The 22805-nt window shown below is 47.3% G+C and overlaps 1 protein-coding gene across 5 annotated transcripts in view; it reads left to right on the top strand.

The window, feature by feature from the left end:
* Positions 1 to 6156: 6156 nt before the first annotated feature.
* LOC135819297 (uncharacterized) overlaps positions 6157 to 22805 on the top strand; it is a 22724-nt gene continuing 6075 nt past the window's right edge. Inside the window, exons 1-8 of one of the 5 annotated variants that reach the window (XM_065332477.1) lie at positions 6157 to 6694; positions 9340 to 9486; positions 11000 to 11198; positions 13602 to 13900; positions 14359 to 15342; positions 16127 to 16222; positions 19971 to 21642; positions 22697 to 22805. The exon at positions 22697 to 22805 is cut by the window's right edge and continues 12 nt beyond it. In XM_065332477.1, coding sequence (XP_065188549.1) covers positions 9408 to 9486; positions 11000 to 11198; positions 13602 to 13900; positions 14359 to 15342; positions 16127 to 16222; positions 19971 to 21642; positions 22697 to 22805 — 3438 coding nt within the window. In that variant the 5' untranslated portion in view covers positions 6157 to 6694; positions 9340 to 9407. Of the gene's footprint in view, positions 6695 to 6736; positions 7114 to 9334; positions 9487 to 10999; positions 11199 to 13601; positions 13901 to 14358; positions 15343 to 16126; positions 16223 to 19970; positions 21643 to 22696 lie in introns of those variants that run through there. The other 4 variants (XM_065332478.1, XM_065332475.1, XM_065332476.1 and 1 more) reach the window with 4 other exon arrangements.

Raw genomic sequence — 22805 nt, 5'->3', positions numbered from 1 at the left:
TGTTGCTGTTCATTTTGCTACTCTTTCTTTTTCCCTTCCCTTACTTTTATTTATCGTGGTGGTTGGCAATCACCCACTCTCTTAACATTGGCTGGTGTTTCCACCGAGTCTTGAGATGTTGTAATATATATACAATATAAATATATCAGGTCGGCGAATGTCTCAATATCCTTGTAAGTGTTGTCGCAATATCTGACTGTATTATTATCTCGTTACAGTACCTTGGTGGACTGTTAGTTATAACTAGTCGCCTATAGATCCTTTTCCCTTTTTTATATTATTTATGTTTTATGAGCATCTCAGCATTCACTGCCGGTGAATAAATATAAGGAAATAAGATTCGATGAGCAGTCATCATCAACAATCTTTTTTTAAGACCTCAGATGGTGAGCCAAGGAACAAATTGTAACATGGAATGGTGGACTGGATCGCATAACTTTTGCCCACATTTTTCCATATTACAAAATTAATCCTTTGTTGACAATATTAATTTTTTTAACATTTTGTATTTTAGACCAGTCTTGATCATAGTCGAAATCATCCCCTCTGTCATATACTGTTCACCATATACCAACTGGAAACTCTTTGAGGTCCCAGTATGTTTTAGGAAGGAGTATCTATAAAGAAGACGACACACTTCAGACACTTGAACAGCATCAGCTGACAGTTTTCAATAGAACACTTTCAAGCCTTTAATATCGTCAGATGTAATACATGCAAAATCAAATGAACAATGACAATGGATTAAATACAGTAGAGAGGTGATACATGTCAACAGTTCAAGGCCTTGACGCTTGACGTACTCACGACAAACATCCCAAGTACTTGTACACCAGGAGCGCGTCGCACGTTCCACTGAGCTCACTGGCAAGACATCACCACTTCCTCTTAGTGCCGAATTTTGTGTTAAAGTACTTTTTATTATCAAAGGAGAATTTTATAGTAAAGAAAAAAGGACCGAAAAACTACATGTTACGCTATAATGTCCACTAACACCTCCAGTTACTAAACAATCAGCTCATACGATAACATTGCACGACACTGACCGACGGTACTGACGTTCTACAACTAACTGGCTAACGACTCTAGCAATCTTGAATGCCCTCTCCAATAGCCTTACAACTGGGAAGGTTCTAAGTTATAGAAATACATGTAACATGAGGAGGGGAAGGTGAGCGCAACCAAGACAAGCACGAGATGAAAGTCTCAGCTGTGAAGGATGTTGGCGGATGTTCATGCATGTCGATGACGATACTGGCAAGACCACACCTCATGTTGTTTCTATACCTAAGAACCTTCCAAGTTGGAAGGCTTTTAGAGTGCGCATCCAAGATGTGCTAGAGCTGTTAGTCGGTTACTTGTACTTGTAGAACATCAGTATCGTCGGTCAGTGTCGTGCAATGTTATCGCATGAGCTGATTGTTTTGTAGCTGATGGTGTTAGTGAACATTATAGGGTAACTTGTAGTTTCTTGGTCCTTTCTTCTGTACTATAAATTTATCTTTAGCTCTCCATCCGAGTCCATTCTTGCGCATCTAAAGGAGGTTTGGCCAATGTTGTTGAATAAAATAATATCGCTACATTTCGCGCTAATAGATTATTTTCCAGGATCACAAAATACTGTGTAGTCTATCAGGGCAACACACGGATAGTGGTGGGGAGTTCGCTCATGTGCTGATTTCCTCAACGAAGATACTGTGTACATCTACATGTATGTGCCAGTTTTCCCCCTCCATCACCTCGTCTGATGATGTATAATCCCTATATCAATAATACTTAACACGTGCACAGTGGAAGTGTCTATAGTTGTACGTACTAGTATTACACATGCATGCTAGGTTACTGAACGTGACCACGCGAAAGCACTACTTTATGAAGAGCTAAAATTCATTCTCTGTTTCGAGCACGTTGAAAGATCGCACGAAGTGTCGTGCTATCCTGAGGCAGAGATAGCACACAATCCTGAGGCAGAGATAGCACACAATCCTGAGGCAGAGATAGCACACAATCCTGACTGGATTATAAATGTCTATGGGCACCTAGTCCCATGTTCTGTGTTTAGCTAGAAGTCACGACTTCTTCTTTTCACAAGAGTTTCGTTAGTTTGTTCGAGGTTTTGTCCTCGGCTACTTCGCTGTACGGTGAACACTTTAACAGAGTCCCTGAATGACGAAGAGCGAGGGAAAACGCCTTCCTGTTGAAACCTTGCCATCCCCCTATCAACTTGCCAGTCTGTCATATGAAGTGTGACAGCATAGTTACCACCGCGTTCCTGGAATAATCGGTTCATCGCCAGTACGAACTGGCGTTGCAGTTACCGGCATGACTACAAAGGGTCTAGAGCCACCCGAAGCCAGTTCGGATACCTCTTCGCCTCAAGATGGCGGCTACGAGCAAGACAACCAGAAGGACATAAAGGACCAGCAAGATGTAGCTGTTTCAAATCCCGGAGACAGCGCACTTCAAACACACGGAGCGAACGTCGCAGTTTCGGAGTTGTCGTGTCTCTCAGTTAAGAAGTCAAAATTTAATATCTGTCAGCACGAGATATCCAGCCCGAGAGTAATCTCAGATTCCGATATCGCACTTCCAGGTCAAGGGACTGCAATAGGCACTGAAGCCGCAAAACCCACTCGTCAATCACAGATGAACGATAACAATGAGAACAAGGATCATCAAGAACAAGTCAGTGTCAGAAAGGTAACGGCAGGGCGTACTCGGAATACTGACCCATTGGACGCGCAGGACAAAGTGATAAGCAAGAATAGTTCCAGTGGCGTTGGATTTGTAGCTACAAGGAGGAAAAAGAGTAGACGTAAGTCTTCATATCTCACCGCTGGACACACTCCAGGAGTGTTAAATGGAAAAGCTTCGGACAACCCCGATGATATAACGATGTTCCTCAAGGAAAGGGAAAAGTCGCTCATTCAGTTCATGCAAGAAAAAGAATTTCTTCTCGATAGTGTCGACTGCACGAATTGTAAGGTTAAATGCGAATTGAAGGATGTAGATGGGTATCGAGATATGTTTAGCTGGAAGTGTCCCTCTTGCTCACAGTTGCTCTCTCTTCAAACTGGTTCAAGTTTCTGCGTTTCGCAACTGAACGATAAGCTGAGCTTATCCGAACTGTTGGACATTACCAGACTTTGGTGTGGAGGCCAATCATCGCGCACATCTTTGCTTAATCTGTATAAGGAAAAACTGAATCCCGCATTACGATGGTGCCTCGTGCTGCATTCTCTATGTAGCAAATTTGGTGCGGATGACGTGCAGGAGCTAGGGGGATCCTATATAGACGATGCACCAGCGGTTGCAATCGAAACAAAGTCATTCTGCATTGACTCCAAAGGAACGACTTGCAATATCTTTATTCTTCAGGAATACAACGGAGGTTATTGCCAATTGAAATGTACATCTAGTACGAACACGACGTGCGTCAATGAAGAACTTGCGGAGTTTATTCAATATTGTGTTATACCTGGGAGCCGACTTATTTCTTTGGAAGGGACAGTTGGCCTGCGCATATCCACGCGGTATGAACATGCGCGTTTATGTTGTCCACAACCTAACAGCGGGCTACTGAAGATATTTCACACTATGATTGAAACACCCTTTGAAGAATTCGTTTACTGCTTTAACTTTTATTCGAACATTCCTGAGCAATTCCGTCGCGCAATCTGTTGCCAAAATGAAGTCGTGTTTCGGAGGCGTTTTAGCCGTTATCCTAACAAACTTATTGATTTCATAACAGATTTACTGGTAATTGACCTTTAGTAGTCATGTCCATTAGAAGAAGAAAACGTTTGTACTTGAACCATCCATGTTAGTCATAATGAGTGCGACAGTGGTGAACTTGTTTTATTCCGTCAAAGTATGCAAACACCGCTTCTTGGCAAGTATGTTGCACGAGTTTTTGTAACCCATCCTCAAGTTAACGATGTTTCTGTTGAGTTCTAAATTTAAATATTCTTCCTGCGTACAGTATTCGCGGAATGTGCAGTGCAAACCGTACTAATTCGTTTTAGAAGCCTTTCACCCCGATGCGTATTAGTACGTATTTTGCTATTGATATTGTCCATGTTATTGCAACGCTGGCTTCAGAAGGAAAATCGCAAGTCGTGAAAGTTTAAAGAAAACTTAAGGTCTTCTTTGTCTTTTTGCTGGGTGCCGTGAACTGTCAGTTTGTGCTACAGAGAATAGTCAGCACAGTACACAATCCTGTACTATGCGTGTACAATGTACATGGATGTTATCGAGTATTGAGCCCCAGTTTGAATTCGAGCCGAGTACTCAGTGAGCCAGTATTCATATACAATGTACTTGGTGTACTCCTTCGAGGACTGTTCATAAACCTGCTTTGTGTAAGCGGAAAGAACATTATTGTTCCACTTGAGTTATAATTCGTCGGTTGACATTTCGTTCAGTTCTTCCTCACCTTTGGTTTCGTAATCGTGTTACCATTTTACGTGTCCTCTCATGCCCCATACTCGCGCGATTAGAGCCCTCTCTGCAGTAGTGCACTAGCTCGAATAGTGCCCCAGTCTCTGAGAGCCAATGAAAAATATTGCCCCATGTTGAATAGTGCCCCCCCCCCCGGGCTTGTAATCAAGCCCATGTGCAAGTTGTGTGTGTTCTTTTGCTCATGTACATGTACATGTACATTGTATGGTTGATAAGTATGGTGGTAAAGACACACCTCACAATATGGCGGTTAACACACGCTCTCTAGGCTGCAAAGTTCTGGCATAGAGCTCTCCTAATGGCCTTCTCACCACCACCACCACCACCATCACTGGGATCAGTTCGCGCCTGGCGCCTGGTCGATGCATGGTTGGCGGTATCCGGCATAGCAGGCTGGTACATCAAGTAGCGCATGGCACATAGAAGATGGCACAGCAACGACATAGCTCGATTGCGACGTACGTTTCGTCCCCGCTGGACTCATCAGGCAATCTTCTTCTTGGATATCTTCATACGGAGCTTGACTCGGGAGAATGAAGTTGAAGACACCACTGCAGCTGTACATATGGTTGATAAATATGGTGGTAAAGACACACCTGGCAATACAGTTGAACATCGATTATCCGCACATCGACTATCCGACCATTCGATTATCCGGAACAGTTTTTTTGGGCGCACGTGCCGTAGAGTACGCACTGTGCATGTAGTGAGCCATTCAAAAAATACGAAAATTTTGAAAAGTAAAAAGGTCGAAACAGGACGAAACAGTTCTGTCCGCAGATTGAGTACATGTACATGTACATGTTTCTTATCCGGAACATTTGCCTTATCTGAACACCGCCTGACAGTTGTCTGCCCAGAGGTGGTCGGATAATCGATGTTCAACTGTATGGCGAAACACACGCCTGCCCACACACGCTTGCCCACACACGCTCCCTAGGCTGCAACGTTCTGCTAAGTAGTACACCATGGCATGGAGCACTGCATGACAGTCTGTGTTACTACTGACTACTGACTATTGTACTACATGTATACAGTACTACTACTACTAGTACTAGCCAGGACTGCCGGTTCACATGGTTCAGGGTGGGGCACCGAATCGCGAACACTCTTTGCTTTTGTCGTTGACTCGTTGCCGTTGGTGACAGTTTGGGGAAATCCCTTATCTTTCCAAAGTCTGACCTGCCCGTTACAAAACGAGTTCAGACCACTGCACTTCTCCCGGAAAAACTAGTGATCTGTACGAAATCATTGATCATCTCCAACTAGCTCTGGCATGACAGAACTGTTATCAGGTTATTATGTATGAAGTGACTGAACTCTGAAGTGAAGACTGAAGTCCCCAGATAAGAGTGACAGTACAGACGTCTGTTGCCAGGTCAATGCCGCGCCAGCTCGCAGCCTGATGACTGTGATGAGGCATGAACGGCTACTCTCATTTTTTGCTGAAGCCTTCAATTTTTAGCAAGCAGTACGCAACCCTTTGCGTGGGCCAGCTGCCGAACGCTGTTGAAGCCATCAAGGATGAGCTGTACTGCTGTATCATCGACAAAATGAGGCTCATGATCGTTCCCGTACATGGAAACACCTCGCGTACATGCCGATTCATTTCGCGAAAGCAGGAAATTTTCAGGAAACTGGCTAGCATTCACAGATCGAGAACCCAGTGCGCCAAAAACAGCCTTACAGATCTGCACCTAGGCTTTGGCCCGTTTGAATGATTTCGGACCTCTACTTGCTGCTTGTTCATAGCTTGGAACTTCCCTCTCTTGCGCCATTCAGTCCACTTGAAGTGTCTTCTCACCGTCCAGGTCAGATGCAGCGTTCGTCAACTGTTTGATAGACAGTGCCACACAGAGAATGACTCAGTACATTGGCGGGAAGTAAGCGCAGCCGCTCGTGTGCAGTAGCGGAATAAACAGACGACACCCACTCTTCACCGGCGCTAGGCGTAACACCTGTTCGAACCTTGGCACGAATCAGCGGAGTGTAGACGCATGTGTAGACGTATCGCTACAATCATTGTAAAGAACGGAACTGCAAACTGCACTTCTTCCGGCGCTGCGTGAGTGCGGAACCGCTCCGCAGGAGTCTGGCTTACAGGGACCCCGATCCCGAGCCAAGGCCCTGGCCAACAAGCTCTGAAGCAGGTGCCCCGCTACGTTCTGCAACCAGATATCCAGGAAGAAATCACGACCTGAGCTTGGCGCACGGAGACAGAACCCTGACATAGGTGAGAAAGGGCAGCGGTGTTTACGTATTTTTGCATTTCACTGCCAGTATCTTTTACTTTTAGCCGTTTCAAGTTTACATGGTTTAGGTATCATTCAAAATCAGCTTTCAATGGCTAGCGTTGCGTAGAGAACACAGTCACGCAGTCTCGGTCCGGATGTTTTATGCTCCCATGCACCACTCTTGGCATCATCGCTTGTCGTGGTTTGGGAATGAAAATCGGCAATCTTGAAGAGAACGCTGTCAAAGGAGCGTATGTTGCCCCCTACGGGCCCTAGCTTGCAATGAGTCGAGGTCTGTCCACTGGTTACTACCTACACGGATGCGATACGGCACTCCGAGCGAGCCAGAACGCCTGCTGATGTCTGATGGGCTGGGTCGTGGAGAGGTGGCTTGAAGTGTCACTTGAAGCCTGTGAAGGTGAAATGATTGAATCACCTAGTCAAACATCCCCTTTCACTCGGCTGCACTGTGTTCTCTGTACTTCGCTTGCTTACTCGTACATCTGCATCAGTGGCGTGCACCGAGTCTTGAAAGGGGGGTTTCTAGAGTTGATAATTTTTTTCTGGGGCCCCATTGTATAATTATGTATGAATTTTGTGCACATGCGCATCCCCCGAACATCCCGTCGGAGATAACGGCGAGGGCAGCCGGCTAGGGAGGAAAGAGGGGGGGGGGGACTCAAGATCAGGGGTGCAGGGCACCAATGAACACTGGTGCTGATGAGATGCGGGGCTCGTCCGACTGCTATCATCAGATCATGCCGGCACAAACGCGTCTGAGAGGGAACCAGGTACAGGGGTAGAAAGGACAGAAATAAGAATAAAGAGGAGGGAGGAGACGATGCCGGTTACATGGAAATGTTGGTACATGTATAATCTATAGCAGGATAAAACTGGTTACCTTTTACATACCAGCACTTCAAAAAGCATTTGCAAAAAGGGTGCAAAAGTCAATGTACTCATATACATGTTTGTCATAATTATTGAACACGTAAAGGTTTGATAGGCCTAGCTGCCCAGGCTACACTACAGTCTATAACACTATGTCTATCAGACTATGGTACTTCATTAGTCCACTCCAGGCTTGTTTGTTTCATCAAAACACTGCTTACATTCGACGTCTCTTTCTTTCTGTTCTTATGACGAAGTTTTCAGCATGTATTGGCAATGTTCGACATGATTTCAATAGAGAGTTATGGACCTTGCTTCGATGGAAGCTCGCGGAAGAAAAGCGAAGCCCCGCGTCCTTGAGTCGCGGCCGGAGCAGCGCTTCGTTCTGAAGCAGCGCAAGTGGATCATGGACGCACATTTTTACGTCTTCCAGTCGACAACGTTTTCGACGAACATCTCTGCTGCGCACATGAGCGAGAACGAAAGGCTGTGGCGATCTTGATTTGAGTCAACGGTTTGGAAGGAGATATCGTCAATCATATCCTTGAACTGACTTGCATCGCGCGTGCTTGACTCAAATTTCGAGACAAAACGGATTTCTTGAACGTCATCGCCAATCCAGGAGCGAACCAGAGCTAGAGATTGATCCCTCCGTGGCTACTCTCCACTGAAGAAAAAGAGAATAATGTATTTCGAACTGCATGCAAAGCAACTCTCTCTCACTTCGAAATAAGGACATAGTCACTGTACTGTAAACTGCCCGTCGATCGATGCGTTTGCAGGATCGATAACCAATCCAGTACTACACTCTTTTCTTTTGGCAAGATTGCCCGAAAAAAGGTGGTTTCCAGACACCAAAAAACTCATACGGTGCACGCGCCTGCGCATCAGTGGCAGCAAAACACAATGCAAGAAGACAATAATAATTGATGATGCTGAGCCCCCACACTGCAGTACAAAGTCATGTACAATCATGTTCAGTTCGTGTTTAGAGATGCTTCAAGTACATGTAGGGCTCTTCAAAGAACAGAGTTTTCTCATTCTGCCTCCCACATCTGTCCTGGCCCCTGTGTGTGTGTGTGTGTGTGTGTGTGTGTGTGTGTGTGTGTGTGTGTGTTTTGGAAATTGTATGCACAAAGTGATCACAAATTTTTATGTTTAATAGATGTTGGCCTAAATTTTTTTCTTCTAATCAGAGGTCTATATTTTAGAAATGCAATATGAAGATCATCATTTCGCTGAAGGTAACCATTGGGCCCCTCTCCTATCTTTTTGAAATACAATGCAACACGTTATTGTCAGGATACACCCCACCTCTCTCCTGATATACAATGTACATGTAGACGTTGTAGAGTATATTCGGGCAACGAAGAACGGGCTGTGGAAGAACTTCCAGGGCAGAATGGTACACCAAAAATGATAAAGTTAATAATGTGTCGTACTGGAATAGAATAATTGTAATATATTATTATTATAGGGACACCCGTGTGTGTGTGTGTGTGCGTGCGTGCGTGCGTGCGTGCGTGCGTGCGTGTGTACGCGCGCTTCTTTTCATTTCATGTAACCGTAAAATGACAGTGCACCTGTAACGTTACTATGCGAATGTGCAAGCATAGAATAGGAGCGAACACAATGGGATCTATGAAAAAAAGAGTACATGGCTGAAAATGCATCTCTGCCTTATATTCATATGCTGGCCATGCATATTGTGCATGTTTTTGCTTTGTATTGCTTGCATTGAATACTAGATCAGTGGCTGGAGGGTGTATATGCTGCGGTGGTGACTATCACAGACGTGAATATCTACCAAGTCAGGCCAGAATGGAAACTACCAGCTTTGTTTTTCTCTGGCTAACGCTGGTATGCTGGGACACTGTCAGCTCCATGTCTGTCCTTGCCAGTAAGTAGTGTGCAAGCCCCCCCCCCCCCCCACACCTTCTGCATCATCACTTTTGTGCTATGTGTAGGCCGAGATTTTCGCATCTTGAGGAATAGCGCCAGCCTCGAAGGGATATGAATATACGGAAGGAATGCGTATATGTGTGTGTGTGTGTGTGTGTGTGTGTGTATGTGTGTTCGTGCTTATGGATGTGCGCAAGCTTGTGCGTGTGCCCGTGCGTGTGCACGCTGGTGTCAGTCTGTGTCTGCGCATGTGCATACGCATGCGCGAATGCTATCCTTCAATGATCAGACCCCCCCCCCAACCCCTTAAAAAAGTGGTCAAGGACTCACTGCTTGCTAGTTTGATATGCAATATTTTTATGATCAATCAGCCATCAGCCACCCTGAGTGTGATTTCGGCTGCCTTTTCAAGAAAGGCAGGCAGGCCTAGTTGGATGGTCTAAGATAGTGATTAAGACACAGACTGTACCAGGTTCAAGTCCTGCTTGGAAGGAGAAGGGTTTTTCCAGCCGTGCTGCGACAGTTCATTGGGAACGCGTTGCCTGGTGCAAGGGAAGCATGGATGCAGCGAATCGAGTTTTGGTCTTTGACCAGTTTATGGTGGGTGTGATCTACTCCCCTCCCGCCGCTGTCAGAGCTGCATCTGCGCCTTGATCCTAGAGGCTGGTGACGTTCCTGCCTTGATCCTAGAGGCTGGTGACGTTCCTGCCTTGATCCTAGAGGCTGGTGACGTTCCTGCCTTGATCCTAGAGGCTGGTGACGTTCCTGCCTTGATCCTAGAGGCTGGTGACGTTCCTGCCTTGATCCTAGAGGCTGGTGACGTTCCTGCCTTGATCCTAGAGGCTGGTGACGTTCCTGCCTTGATCCTAGAGGCTGGTGACGTTCCTGCCTTGATCCTAGAGGCTGGTGACGTTCCTGCCTTGATCCTAGAGGCTGGTGACGTTCCTGCCTTGATCCACAGAGGGTGGTGACGTTCCTGCCTTGATCCACAGAGGGTGGTGACGTTCCTGCCTTGATCCTAGAGGCTGGTGACGTTCCTGCCTTGATCCTAGAGGCCGATGGTGACGTTCCTACGGATGCGGATAACCTGGTCTCCAGCCAAGTCTCACGCGAATCGTGAAGTTTTGTGCAGAAAATAATTGTTTCTTGTCCATGCAAGATCAAGAAATGAGATCATGAATGATTGTGATTGATGACCATGAGGCCTAACTACAGTGCTGGCAAATGAAATCCGACCCCCTGAGATTTCAGTTCTCAGCACTGTATGTGTACATGTACAGTCCATTTCAAAAATGGATAATCATGCAGGTGTATGTTTTCACGGTCATTTATACAGGTCAATTTTTACGTCTGGAAACAAATCATGAAAAATGCCATGCTTCAAAATCACTACACCCACACACTTCAAGTAAAAACTAGTACACAGGGAGCCCCAAAGTATCAACTATTCACTAGTTCAAGGAGAGGGAAAAGAGAATCATTGTCTGTTTTTTATGTTTGTTATGGGACAGGGCAGCCAGATGACACTCCGTGTGCAGCCGTACCTACAGGCCGATGTCGGTTTCATGTCGATCAGGTGTTACGTCGTACAGACTCACCAAGTATGCAGACTATGCAATGCCAGTTGCCAATCGGAGACAATGTGCCTGGTACCCTATCTTCTCTTCAAGTGTTCTCGTTAGCAGATGTCAATGAGACTCGTCAGCCTCTGTAAGGGATGTTGTGCTTCTCTGGGGATCTCTGGTCCAGAGGTGGATGGTTTATCACACACGCACGCATGCACACACACACACACACAAACACACACAAAACACACACACACACATACACACATACACACACAAATACACACACATACACCCACAAGGACTCACACACACACACACACACTCACACACACACACACACACACACACATGCATGTGCACATGCGTGCACACACGCACACACACACACATAAGCACACACACACACACACATCATTGGACCATTGGACGCCCATCGTCGGAGGCGATGTTAGCGATGCTACAGCAGAAGCCATAGCAGCTTGTGCTGGGATTGCACCATTCAACAGGTTGCAAGGCTGCAGAATTGACCGCCACTATTCAGCCCCCCCCCCCCCACCCCACATACAAACACACACACACATAAACACACACACACACACACATATACACACACGCGTACGGCTGGTTAGCGGCTGTCTTGAGTTCCCTCGGGAATGGACACAAGAATTTGCTTGATTTTACATTCTCTCTCCACCGTCATCTGTTTGCGTATAGTACCTAGTTGCTGCATGTCTGGTTATTATCGCATAGCTGGTTTGATCATTGGGTAGCGCCTGGCAAATAGGTGAATACACAACGACGGCTTGTCTCGGGTTCGGTGCATCTTTCCTTCCTACTCGACTCGCCTCGTCACTCGTCAGGCAATCTTGAATGGCTTCGGACGGAGCTTTGCGGAGAATTTTTTAGTTTCAGTGTTAGTTTATGAACTTATATACAGTCGACTCCAGTTAAAACGAACTCGCCTATAGCAAATTTCATGATATGGCGAACCATTGTCCATGTCCCAGTTTAAACCCACAGTGTAAGTTCATTTCTGTTATAACACACTTTGGTTATAAAGAACTACTAATCCTCCTGCCCAATGGTGTTTCTTATTATTATCAGTAGTCGACTGTACACTACGAGAGAGCTTGGAAGCTCAGGGCCCTACGCTATGCTTTTTTGCCTTGATGACCTAGGCAAAAAAAAGCATAGTAAAGTTTTCATTTCTCCAATTTTTTTAAAGACATAACCTGGGATTCGAACCCGCACTATCGCCCTGCATGCATCCCCCGATTCACTTCGCATGCATACTAATTAGTGTTGAAACGATCTCACCGGATACTCGTTAGCTCGCTCGCCAGAAACTCGGCTCGTTTGTGCGGCCAGCTCGTTTGCACTAACGAACACCGTACTCCGTACACATGGCAGTACATGTCGACCGGGGAGTCAAACATATTCCCCTGTCGATCGAGAGCCCAGTCCCGCGCAAAGTGAAAATCACTCGCAGTGACTGTATGCCTGCAACACACTTGAGTTGTTTCAGTTGTCGTTGCAGTTTTGGTGGACTCTACTGATGTATTGTTCCGCATCTGCTGACCTGTCGCAGGATATGCTTCGGTCACCTCTCCATTCGAGTGAACGTTACGCTCAGTCGTTTGGAAGTTTTCTCCCGCGATGCAGCGAAGACCAGGGCTACTTGCAATCTTTGCAAAACGGTCTATTCTTACAAAGGCTACTGAACGACGGCGCTGAAAAGACATTTCGACACCAAACAGCAGTCCGAAGTGAAGCAGCAGCAACCCCAAATGCCTTCGGTGATAATTTGAACCAGCTGAAAAAATAGAACTTAAAAAAAATAGATTCAAAAATCGTATTTGCCACATCAATGAAACTCGTTAGCTCGCTCGATAGCTTGCTCGTTAGTGGAACTGATCGCTCGTTTGTTATAGATACGCTCGTTTCAACACTAATTCTAATTCTTCCAAGTTGCTTCACGTTATAATCTTGCATTTGAAAGCCCTATTTTAATATTGTGCCCAGCTGTTTGTGGCCAGCCGTGTTTGATGGTACGGTACGGTACGGGACAGGTATGGTCGAGGGTAATACGACACCGTCTACCACCTTGATGACCCAGGCAAAAAAGCATAGGGATGTTATACATTTTTCAATTCTCCTATTTTTTTCAAGGCATAACCTGGGATTCGAACCCGCACAATTGCCCTACATGCATTACCCGATACACTTCGCATTCATACTCATTCTTACAAGTTGCTTCACGTTGTGATCGTGCATTTGAAAGCCCTATTTGAATATTGTGGCCAGCTGTTTGTGGCCACCTGTGTGTGATGGTACGGTACGATACGGGACAGAAACGGGATAGCGCCAGGTGTGACACAAACAAACAAACAAATACCAAATTAAAGCTGTGTGGACCCTGGCTAGCGCCAGACGTTACTGAAGTAACGTCTTCTGCATAGCTACGGGAATAAAGATCAATCAGTATATGGGTGTGTAGCACAAGACTGTGATTTTGGCGTTTGTCTGTTATCACTGTCGTATTCAGGTGTTCCCCAGACCCTCCATCTACTGGCCACACGTCGCTGCAAAACGGGGGTACACTAGCGGTCGCCTGCAAGACTGGCATCGCGAGCGTCCAGTACGGAGTGGAAATTGTCGCAACCGGCCGCATGCTTCGGGAGGCAGAGGGAAGCAATCAAACAGGCGACGACAGCCAACCCAGAGATCGACTGGGAACTGGACAGAACAGGTTAAGCTCATTTATAGCGGATAGGAGCACCTCAGTGACGAATCCAGTGGCACCCGTCATCAAAACGTGGTCCGTCATGCCATCCATGAACCCAGGTATTCATTGTTGAAATTATGCTATGGTCGAATGCTCCGTATATAAACGGATGATTGGGAATTTGCCTTGGAGCATGAAATATGCCTTGCATGTGTCTTTTAGGGTTTTTTGTGTGTATGGCAAAGGGGGGTGTCTTTCAGGGGGGGGGGGGGGGGGGCTGTGTGCCCGCCTTACGGCAAGGTTCAGGACACGAAAGGTGTGTGTGTGTGTGTGTGCATGCGCGTGTGTCTTTCAAGGGGTGTATTTGTGTGTGACGGGGGGGGGGGGGTTCTGTGTGTCTGAGGTAAGCGCGGGGGGTGTACACGCCGAAAGGCGAGGGGGGGGGGGGGTGTAGTGTGGAAGAGTATATACTATTATTGTATTACGTTTCTGGGCTATGTATTCACCAACACAAGCTTTCTAAGCCATACAGTTAACCGTATTTCCACTTCTGTCTGGTTTGAATTGCTTTTTGCAGTGACTTCGCCTGACAGCTCTCCCCAGTGGGATATATTCGTCTTGGCGATGCCAACCCTCCTGAGCAATGGCAGGCGACACTGGTTAGAGCATTTCCTGACCCGGGCCAAGCACGTGCTGGATGGCAACGGCGGGGATCCACAATCGGTCCGGTCACCAGTAAATCGGTTCAGCATGCAACTTCCGACTGTGGATCCAGACGGGCTGCCTCTGATATCGCTGAGTCCATGGCACAGCTTTGCAGCATCATGGCAGCGTCTGGATTGGGAAAACGTAACCGAGACGGAAAATTTCACAACAGATCCCGACGCGGTTGTGGGGCACGTGGAACGTATGAGCGGTAATTGTGACATATCGTCCTTGAGACTTGTGATTCTTCTTGCAGATGAGTTTGGCAGCACCAACACAAGCCTGTATGAACTGGGTACACGACTTGAAACGTGTGATGGAGTACTGCGTCCCACTCAGATTATCCTTGTGTCATCATTCCCAACGGCGGTGGATGGATTCGGCTTCACGTCCGCCTTACAGACGTACCAAAACTGCTCCAGCAAGTCCAGCTGTGAAACAATGGCATCATCGAATGATGTCACTACACAGCTGCTGGCCTCGCCACTGGCGAACCTTGCCATGTTGCTGGATGGGTCTGTGTGGAACGCTGAGCTGCTGTTACATCACGTTGGAAAGCGCACTCTGCGCCGCGGACTGCTTAACTACATTGAGAATGATATTCGTTCCAGAGCCACCCATTCTGAGTGCAAGGAGCCTAGCCGCAACAGCTTGGAACCTGAAATTCGTAACTCAACGACTGAACAGATCGCGAATGATACTTCAGCTGGTGTACCAACTAGGACAATGCGACCAGACTCGGGAATCGGAACCCTGCCACTTTTCGTGTCTAGCCCACCAAGTCCAACTACATCAGATAATATGTCAACCGTTTCCCAAGAGCAGTCTCCTGGAACAACTGTTGCAGTGCTCATAGGTAATACAAAGTGAATAGTTTTGCACATAGGATATTAGTACCCATCTTTTCTCGTTAGCAGACAGCCCCGAGGGATTCAATATGTTCTGGTCTGATAACGAGTAATATCTGCTATGCGGACTTGCATGTACTCAGGTGTATGTGGATTTTAGACTGGTGTCTACTAATGGGGTTTGTCTTGTTACCGATGTCGCACTTACCAGGGTAGACCTGTACATCAGCAACGTGAACAAATGTAAAAGTTTATGGAGCATGAAACAGGCCATCAATTCTAACACTTGAAATTGAGAGAAAAATATGAAAGATAGAGTAGAATGGTGTTCAGTGGTGCACCGTAAGGCGTAAACTTGGCTCAAAGTGTTTTTTGTTTGGTTTAACTTGTTAACGGAGTCTTGCTTCGCACTTGTTTCAGCAGCATACTGCGCTCAAGCTTCTGCAACCGGAAATGTTTCGATGTGAACAATAATTATCTGTATGTTTGCGTATGTGTGTGTTTGTATGTGTGCGTGTGTCTTTCTTTTAGAGACCAAAAAGTAGGGATTCACTGGCCAGAAAAAGCCGCTTCATAGCTGTGTGGTGTAGACCATTTTGAATAGTGGCGGCCAGTTCTTCAGCTTTGCAAGCTGTTGAATGGTGCAATCCCAGCACAAGTTCCTATGGCTTCTGCTGTAGCATCGTTATCATCACATCCGGCGATGAGCGTCCAAGGGTCCAATGGTGTGTGTGTGTGTGTGTATATGTGTGTGTATGTGTGTATGTGTGTGTTTCTGATTTCCACTTTCAGTATCGGTCATCTGTGCAGCTGTAGCAATCGGTCTCACCATCAACGGGCTCCTCCTGTCCAGGATCCGTACCACGAAAAGGAACTCCAAAAAGACAGGTGAGAGAGATCTCTGTTGGTTTAAAGGGGATGTACGGTGAAATTTTTTAATTTCAAAGTCCGTAGAGTTCGGGGCGCTGAGTCAAATGGTTCTTGTCCGAGGAGGCTGCGGTCTATGGTTCGTCAGATATGCCCAATCGAACATGTGCGAATTTGAGCGCGCATCACCCAGATCCAGGTGATGACGTCACAGCGTGCAGCCAGGTAGCCACATCATCTAGTTGTGTACAAAATGGCCATATTCAGAGCGCGTTCCATTGAGGAACCATTTGTCGCAGCATCTTCGGACCAAGACCATTTAATTCAGTGTTACAAATACTACGTACCCTGTGATTTTCTGCTCGGCAAGCCTCGAGATTATCCCGTATTTTCGCCGTTTCCGAGTTGGACTTTTCCGTCCACACTGCACCGGCCTCTACAGACTAGAGTACAGGCTCTAGCTCTGCGCTGCGTACATGCTAGCTGTACTCATCACACACGAAACTACACCCGCACTGCCGTGCTGAGGTAGCTACGACAACACTCCAGTCGCAAGACGCAAAAGAAGTACAGAGGAACCTGTAACTAAAGACCACCGTGACTAGCGACCAGCCTGGTACCACAGATCACTTGGCCTGGCACGAACAGTCTCACATTCAAAATGCACTGTGACTAGCGACTACCTGCTGAACGGGACCAGCGACCGCCCTTTCTTGTCCCAAAGACAATTTTTGACCCGAAACTAGCGACCGCGATCTAGGAAGTCAAATGTTGCTCGAAGCTCCTTCTTGAAACTTTACTGATTTTCCATGGTCCTGAAAGGAATCTTTAGACACTACAATGTACAGCTGAACAAATGAGCGCAGGTCATTTAGCTGTGGAGTTGGCATGGACTGCACTACACCTGTCAAAATTCCAAGCGCTGTCAAGAATAAAAAATAGAAAATGTCTTGGAGAGCACATCGAAAGCGCTCTCTGATCGATGTTACTACTCGGAGGAGAAATGAAGACTGAGCGGCTTTGTCACCCCAGTCATACAGACAAATCGACAATGGTATCAAGGAATCCAGAAACAAAGCAGCACCGCAAGGTCCTGGTGAAGGATCGCGTTCAAGCAATCGAGAAGTCACAACAAGGACAGGCGGTATGATTGATCGCATGAACAAATTAGAAGCTCAGTGCAAAACGAAATTTCCACAGGGAACGTTTGACTCCTGGCTTCAGCTGTAGCAGTCGAATTTGTTGTCTGCAAAAATTAATCTTCTCTCTGTCTCTCTCCATCTATCCGTCCTTCTCTCCAAGTGTTGTTTGACATAAGAATGCCATTGCGCAAGTCCTGATACAATTCCTGGGGAATTGTATTAGCATTTTGACATATATATCTTATACTGGGATGCATATATGGTGGCGCGGTGCAAACCTCTAACTAAAGACCACCTGCTACTAACGACCGCTTTTACTGGCACCAAGGGTTGGTCGGTAGTCACAGGTTTTACTGCCGTCAAGACACAGACTTGTCATGTACTACACTCATATCAGTTGTATGTACAGTCATGTAGGCAGAGAACGTGCGTTTCTCCTTGCCGGTGCCGGTGGTTGTGCTTTGAGAAAGAAAATTATAGTTTTCCGCATGGGTCCCGCCTCCTTATTTTATGCTTCAACGATGAGTCCACAACCGTGACAAGTGACAAAACAGTGAACAACTCCTGGACCTAAAACTTTCAGTTCCCGTAGTGTTGCGAGCCTTGAATCGAAGAGTCGTGCCCGTGGTTCAAAGAAGCCTGCCTGTTCTCTAATCGAGAAGTCCGAAATATGCCAAGTCCACACAAAATATGATCATGTGGCAGGCTTCTGGAGTCCAAACGAATCGGTATGGAACAACATTTAAAGCACTCGTATCACTCTTCTCCATTTTGGCGACTCTGCTCTCCAGAGATCTGATAACTATATCAACCTCGTCTGCAAAAGCTGCTGCTTCTTCATCAGTCAGAAACGCAGGAGCGCTCACTCTTGACCTTGGCGGCCATTTCTTCAGCAGAATACCGAGGTTCTCAGCCCCAGACTGAACTCATGAAGGTCAGCCATGGCTGCGTCCTCACTCTCACATGGAGTTACGTCGTCAGGGTTGCTTGCACCACCTACTATCGGTTGCCAAATCATTTGAAATAGCATTGGCACTATTGCTTTCACGCACTCCTTTTGACCTAGCTGCACGCTATGATGTTGCGGAGGGTGTGGCACGGCCGCATGACGTCATGGCGCACCCACCAAAACTCAGTTTTTCAAAAGGAAATTTCTCAAGAACGCTTTGTCGGAGACACGTGGGACCAACACCATTCGACTCAGCCCCCGAAACTCTACCGACCCTGAAATTTAAACTTTCACCGGACTTCCCCTTTAACCCTTTGTGACCCCACTGAAAGTACGACAATTTACTCACCTTTAAATAACATGCACTTTCGCTTGTATCTCTGCCAAACATTCACCGATTTTTACAAACTTGCCACCGCTGGAAAGGTACTCAAGCCAGCTACCTTCACGGCCTCTGCTCTGCGTGGCCTAGAATGCCGCTCAAAAGCAGCCGTGCGCGAACAGCTCCAGCAAAGTTCAAACATCCGCCATTCCATTCTCCTTCATCAGATCGACTTCAAACAAACTACAGCGGAAAGCTCGTTTCAAGCGCAAAATGTTGATGTGCTGCATGCTTGAGTATGACGTAGCACGCCGGGGAAAACCCCTGCCAAGTGCAGTGTGAAAAAACTGAAAATTTGAATTTTTCGATCGGAGTGATTTTTTCAGTTTTCCTCCGACCTCGAGTCTCACCACGGCGGCATCGTACCTCGTAGAGACTTCCGGTAACTTCGACGTGATAGCCAAGGTTCCCCTCGAAACGTAGATGCTTTGTTTATGAAAGTCGGTGAAAGAACACCAGAGATATACTTTTTTTTAGTGCCATTGTATACCAATCGATCGATATCGATCGATTGTGTCACAAAGTGTGTGTGTGTGTGTGTGGGGGGGGGGGGTGAGTGTGTGTTTGTGTGTGTGTATGTGTGAGTGAGTGAGTGTGTGTGTGTGTTTGTGTGTGTGTGTGTGTGTGTGTGTGTGTGTGTGTGTGTGTGTGCGTGTGAGAGTGTGTGTGTGTGTCCCATATAGTCCACTGGTACTTGTATGTGCAGCAATTTCCAATCGAGAGGTTGCGGGTTTGATTCCCGACGATTACGGTCACACGTCTGTCTTCTCTTTCTCAGACTCCTCCTGACTTTTTTTCTTTCTCCTGGGTGGTTACCAACAGCCAGTGCATGTCGGAGTATGTGGTGTGATGTATGTGCGGAAAAAATGAAAAAGACCAAAAAGTAGGGATTCACTGACCAGAAAAAGCCACTTCATAGTTGTGTGGTGTAGACCAGGCTGAATAGTGGCGGTCAATTCTTCAGCCTTGCAAGCTGTTGAATACTGTAAATATACAAAATTTCGGCGCTGCAAAATTTCGGCACTTCACAATTTTTGACATTTCGGCGGCGATTTATTTTCGGCGTGGGGTAGAGGGCATGGTATAGTGCGACAGATGCTGTAAAAAAATTCATCCGCGTTTTAATTTAGGCGTTTTGGGTTGGTGCCGAATATAGCCGAAATTAAATAGCTGCCGAAAATTTGTATATTTACAGTAGTACAATCCCAGCACAAGCTGAGCATTGCCATGTAACTGATGTTTCTCTGACCACAATAATACGTATTTCGGTGCTTTTGCGACTGGTTTTGTATATAGCAGAACTGAATGAGCAGAACACGACACATGCAGTGAATGAAACCGGAGTGGATTCAAGATCTGTGTACTCGACAAACACCACGCAAGTGAGAAAACTATCAGAGAGCTGGACCCCACGGCTGAGCAGTGCTGATCAGGAGTGCCAGGACCAGTATGCAGTGGACGACATCACCCCATCTCCAAGCGGTGCACGCAGGATTCTTAGTAGCAAGAAACTCGTCCTCACCGACGAGCCGATCGAAAATGACAGGCCCACGCAAAACTACAATCCCATACTGAGCGCCCAGGACCCGGCTTGGAGGAGCAAGGTCGGTACCAGGGAAGATGCATCAGTGCATAGAGATATGTGTTTTAGTGCTTCACCAGTCCTGATGGGTAAATCGAACCACAGTCCAAACAGGAATGGACCAGCACCGACCAATGAGGGCATGACCGGACAAACATTGATGTCTTCACGCGGGAACATAGTCAACTACATTGCTATGGAGGCAAACAGTGAGAGTCAGAACTGCAATGATTCCCATTCCACTACTTCAGTTGTCACACCTATACGAAGTGAGTTGGTTCCCCGTGCCCTCTCAACCCAGCAAGCTAGCACCACCACCCAGCCGGATGCAAACAGGAATGATCTGGTAGAGGTCACCGTAGACTCCCCAGTGTCACAGCTGAGCCAGTGCATTCGCGCCACATACAGAGAGGTCGACTATCTCTTCGCTAGCAACACCCCTGTGTTCGTGGATGCTATGGAGATGTCAAGGATGAAGCACGACGAAAACTTCGTCCCGTCCTACTGCGGCAATCGCGCCAGACTTCAGCGCCGAATTGATGTCAGCGACGAGGCCGGCGGTTGGCTGAGTCTCACCATGCCGACGAACAAGAGCATATTCCCCTTCGTCCGTAAGCGCCTCAGCCCTGTGGTGGATGTGCGATACCTGGATAGCACGCGGTGCTCGCCTCTCCGACTCACCCACAGCATCTACGGCATACACGGATTGGACCCAAGTGACTTTGATAACTCTCAGGTCGTTGCCATCAAGCTCAACATGGAAGACGAGTGCTGGTCTCTGATTGAGCGTTTGCTGGCCAAGAGTCTCTCCGAGGATGGCTACCGTGTTGAAACGCAGGTGATGCAGAGTGGAACGTACACCATCGCTGCTTTCCCACTTCACGTCAACTTGGAAACGCTTCACATTCCCATCTACAAGAATGGCGACATGTTCCAACAGCGCAGACGTGGTGCTGCGGGAAGCAGCCGTGGTGCAGGCAATGCGCAGGGCGGACGTGCAAACCACTCCGACAGTAACGGCAACAATCCTGCCAATGGTGCCGGTGGCGGTGGAGGCAACGATGGAAGGGAGTGTATGGGTACAAGCAAGGAGTGTGTGGACGGTGAGGGCAAGGGCAGCAGTGATGATAAAGGAAATGGCAACCAACAAGGTGGCTCTGCTGGTGAGACAGGCAATGGTGGCGTTGAAAACAGAGGATCTGCAGGCGGTGGTGATGATGCACAGGACGGGGACGAAGGAGGCGTTGGAGGTGGCAATGGCGGTGGTGGAGACCGTGGTGGTGGAGACCGTGGTGGTGGAGACCATGGTGGTGGTGGTGGCGGAGATGATGGTGATGGTGGCGGCGGACCTAATGGTATTGCTCCCACTGAGATGCCTTGGCCAAGGTAGGTTTGCAGTCACCGTATATACTCAGTTGAAATTTATCCAGCCACGGGTATTGTACAGGATGATTTTTATTGAGAAATTGTGAACATGCACTGAACTTATCTGTATTCATATACCTTACTGGTACCAGGGTCCTAGTCAGGTCGAACTAGTAGCAGGGTAGCAGGGGGGGGGGGGGGGGGTAGACGATACAGTTACCCCGTTGTCCGCTTTTCCATTTTGCCAAAATTGTGTTGCCATGCGAAATGCGACAACTTGCGAGCCCCCGACTTCTCGACCGACGTGTGTGCCTCGATGAACCCTCTGCTAGTGAATATCGACTGGATTTGGTGGAATTGCTTGAAAAACAGGAAAATATTGACACATGAGTAGGGGCCGCCACATTTCCACAGGGGGTGCTCAATCAGAGTACGGCATGCTGCTCCCCCCCCCCCCCCCCCCCCCCCCGTCCTCCTTTGCCTAGAACCCTTAATACACATCACTGTCACAATATGATGTGAGCCAATGCTCGATATCATGTATGCGTGTGCATGTTTGTATAAGATGTTTGATGGTGCGGTGGTGCGGTGGTGACCCCATCATGGAGAGGTTGGGGTTCACCGTTTCTACCGTTACATGTGTTCTATTAGTTGAATGTAAGTGACCTGCATGACTGGTCATGAATGCTTGTTTATCTCAGCCATCCGTACCGTACTTCCGGAGTCTGACCTGAACATGGTAAAACTGCACCACTCGCCTCGTTTCTGGCCCAAAATTCGTAATCTTCTTGGCATTCGGAGTAAATGTCCCACATCAGACAGCGAATTTCTAGGCCATGTACCCTCAACATGCGGGCGGATGTGTGTGGGTGTGTATGTGTGCGTGTGTATGTGTGTGTGTGGGTGTGTATGTGTGTGTGGGTGTTTGTGTGTTTGTGTCGTTATGCATATGGGTGTGGGTGTCTACATGGACATGTGTGTGTGTGTGTGTGTGTGTGTGTGTGTGTGTGTGTGTGTGTGTGTGTGTGTGTGTGTGTGTGCGCTTCGTTGCATTTCGCCGTCATTTGCTCTCCAGACCTGCTGTGTATAGCATCTACCTGCGCAGAGAGCGACCTGGTCCAAGGCATGTACAGCTTGCATGCTGTCTGACCATCATGGACAACGCACATCCAGAAGAGAGAAAT

The sequence above is a fragment of the Sycon ciliatum genome, chromosome 6 (genome assembly GCF_964019385.1).
Source record: "Sycon ciliatum chromosome 6, ocSycCili1.1, whole genome shotgun sequence".
In the NCBI taxonomy this organism is placed as follows: domain Eukaryota; kingdom Metazoa; phylum Porifera; class Calcarea; order Leucosolenida; family Sycettidae; genus Sycon; species Sycon ciliatum.
Note: the sequence above shows the minus strand (reverse complement) of the source record. Positions and strands in the feature narration are given on the sequence as shown.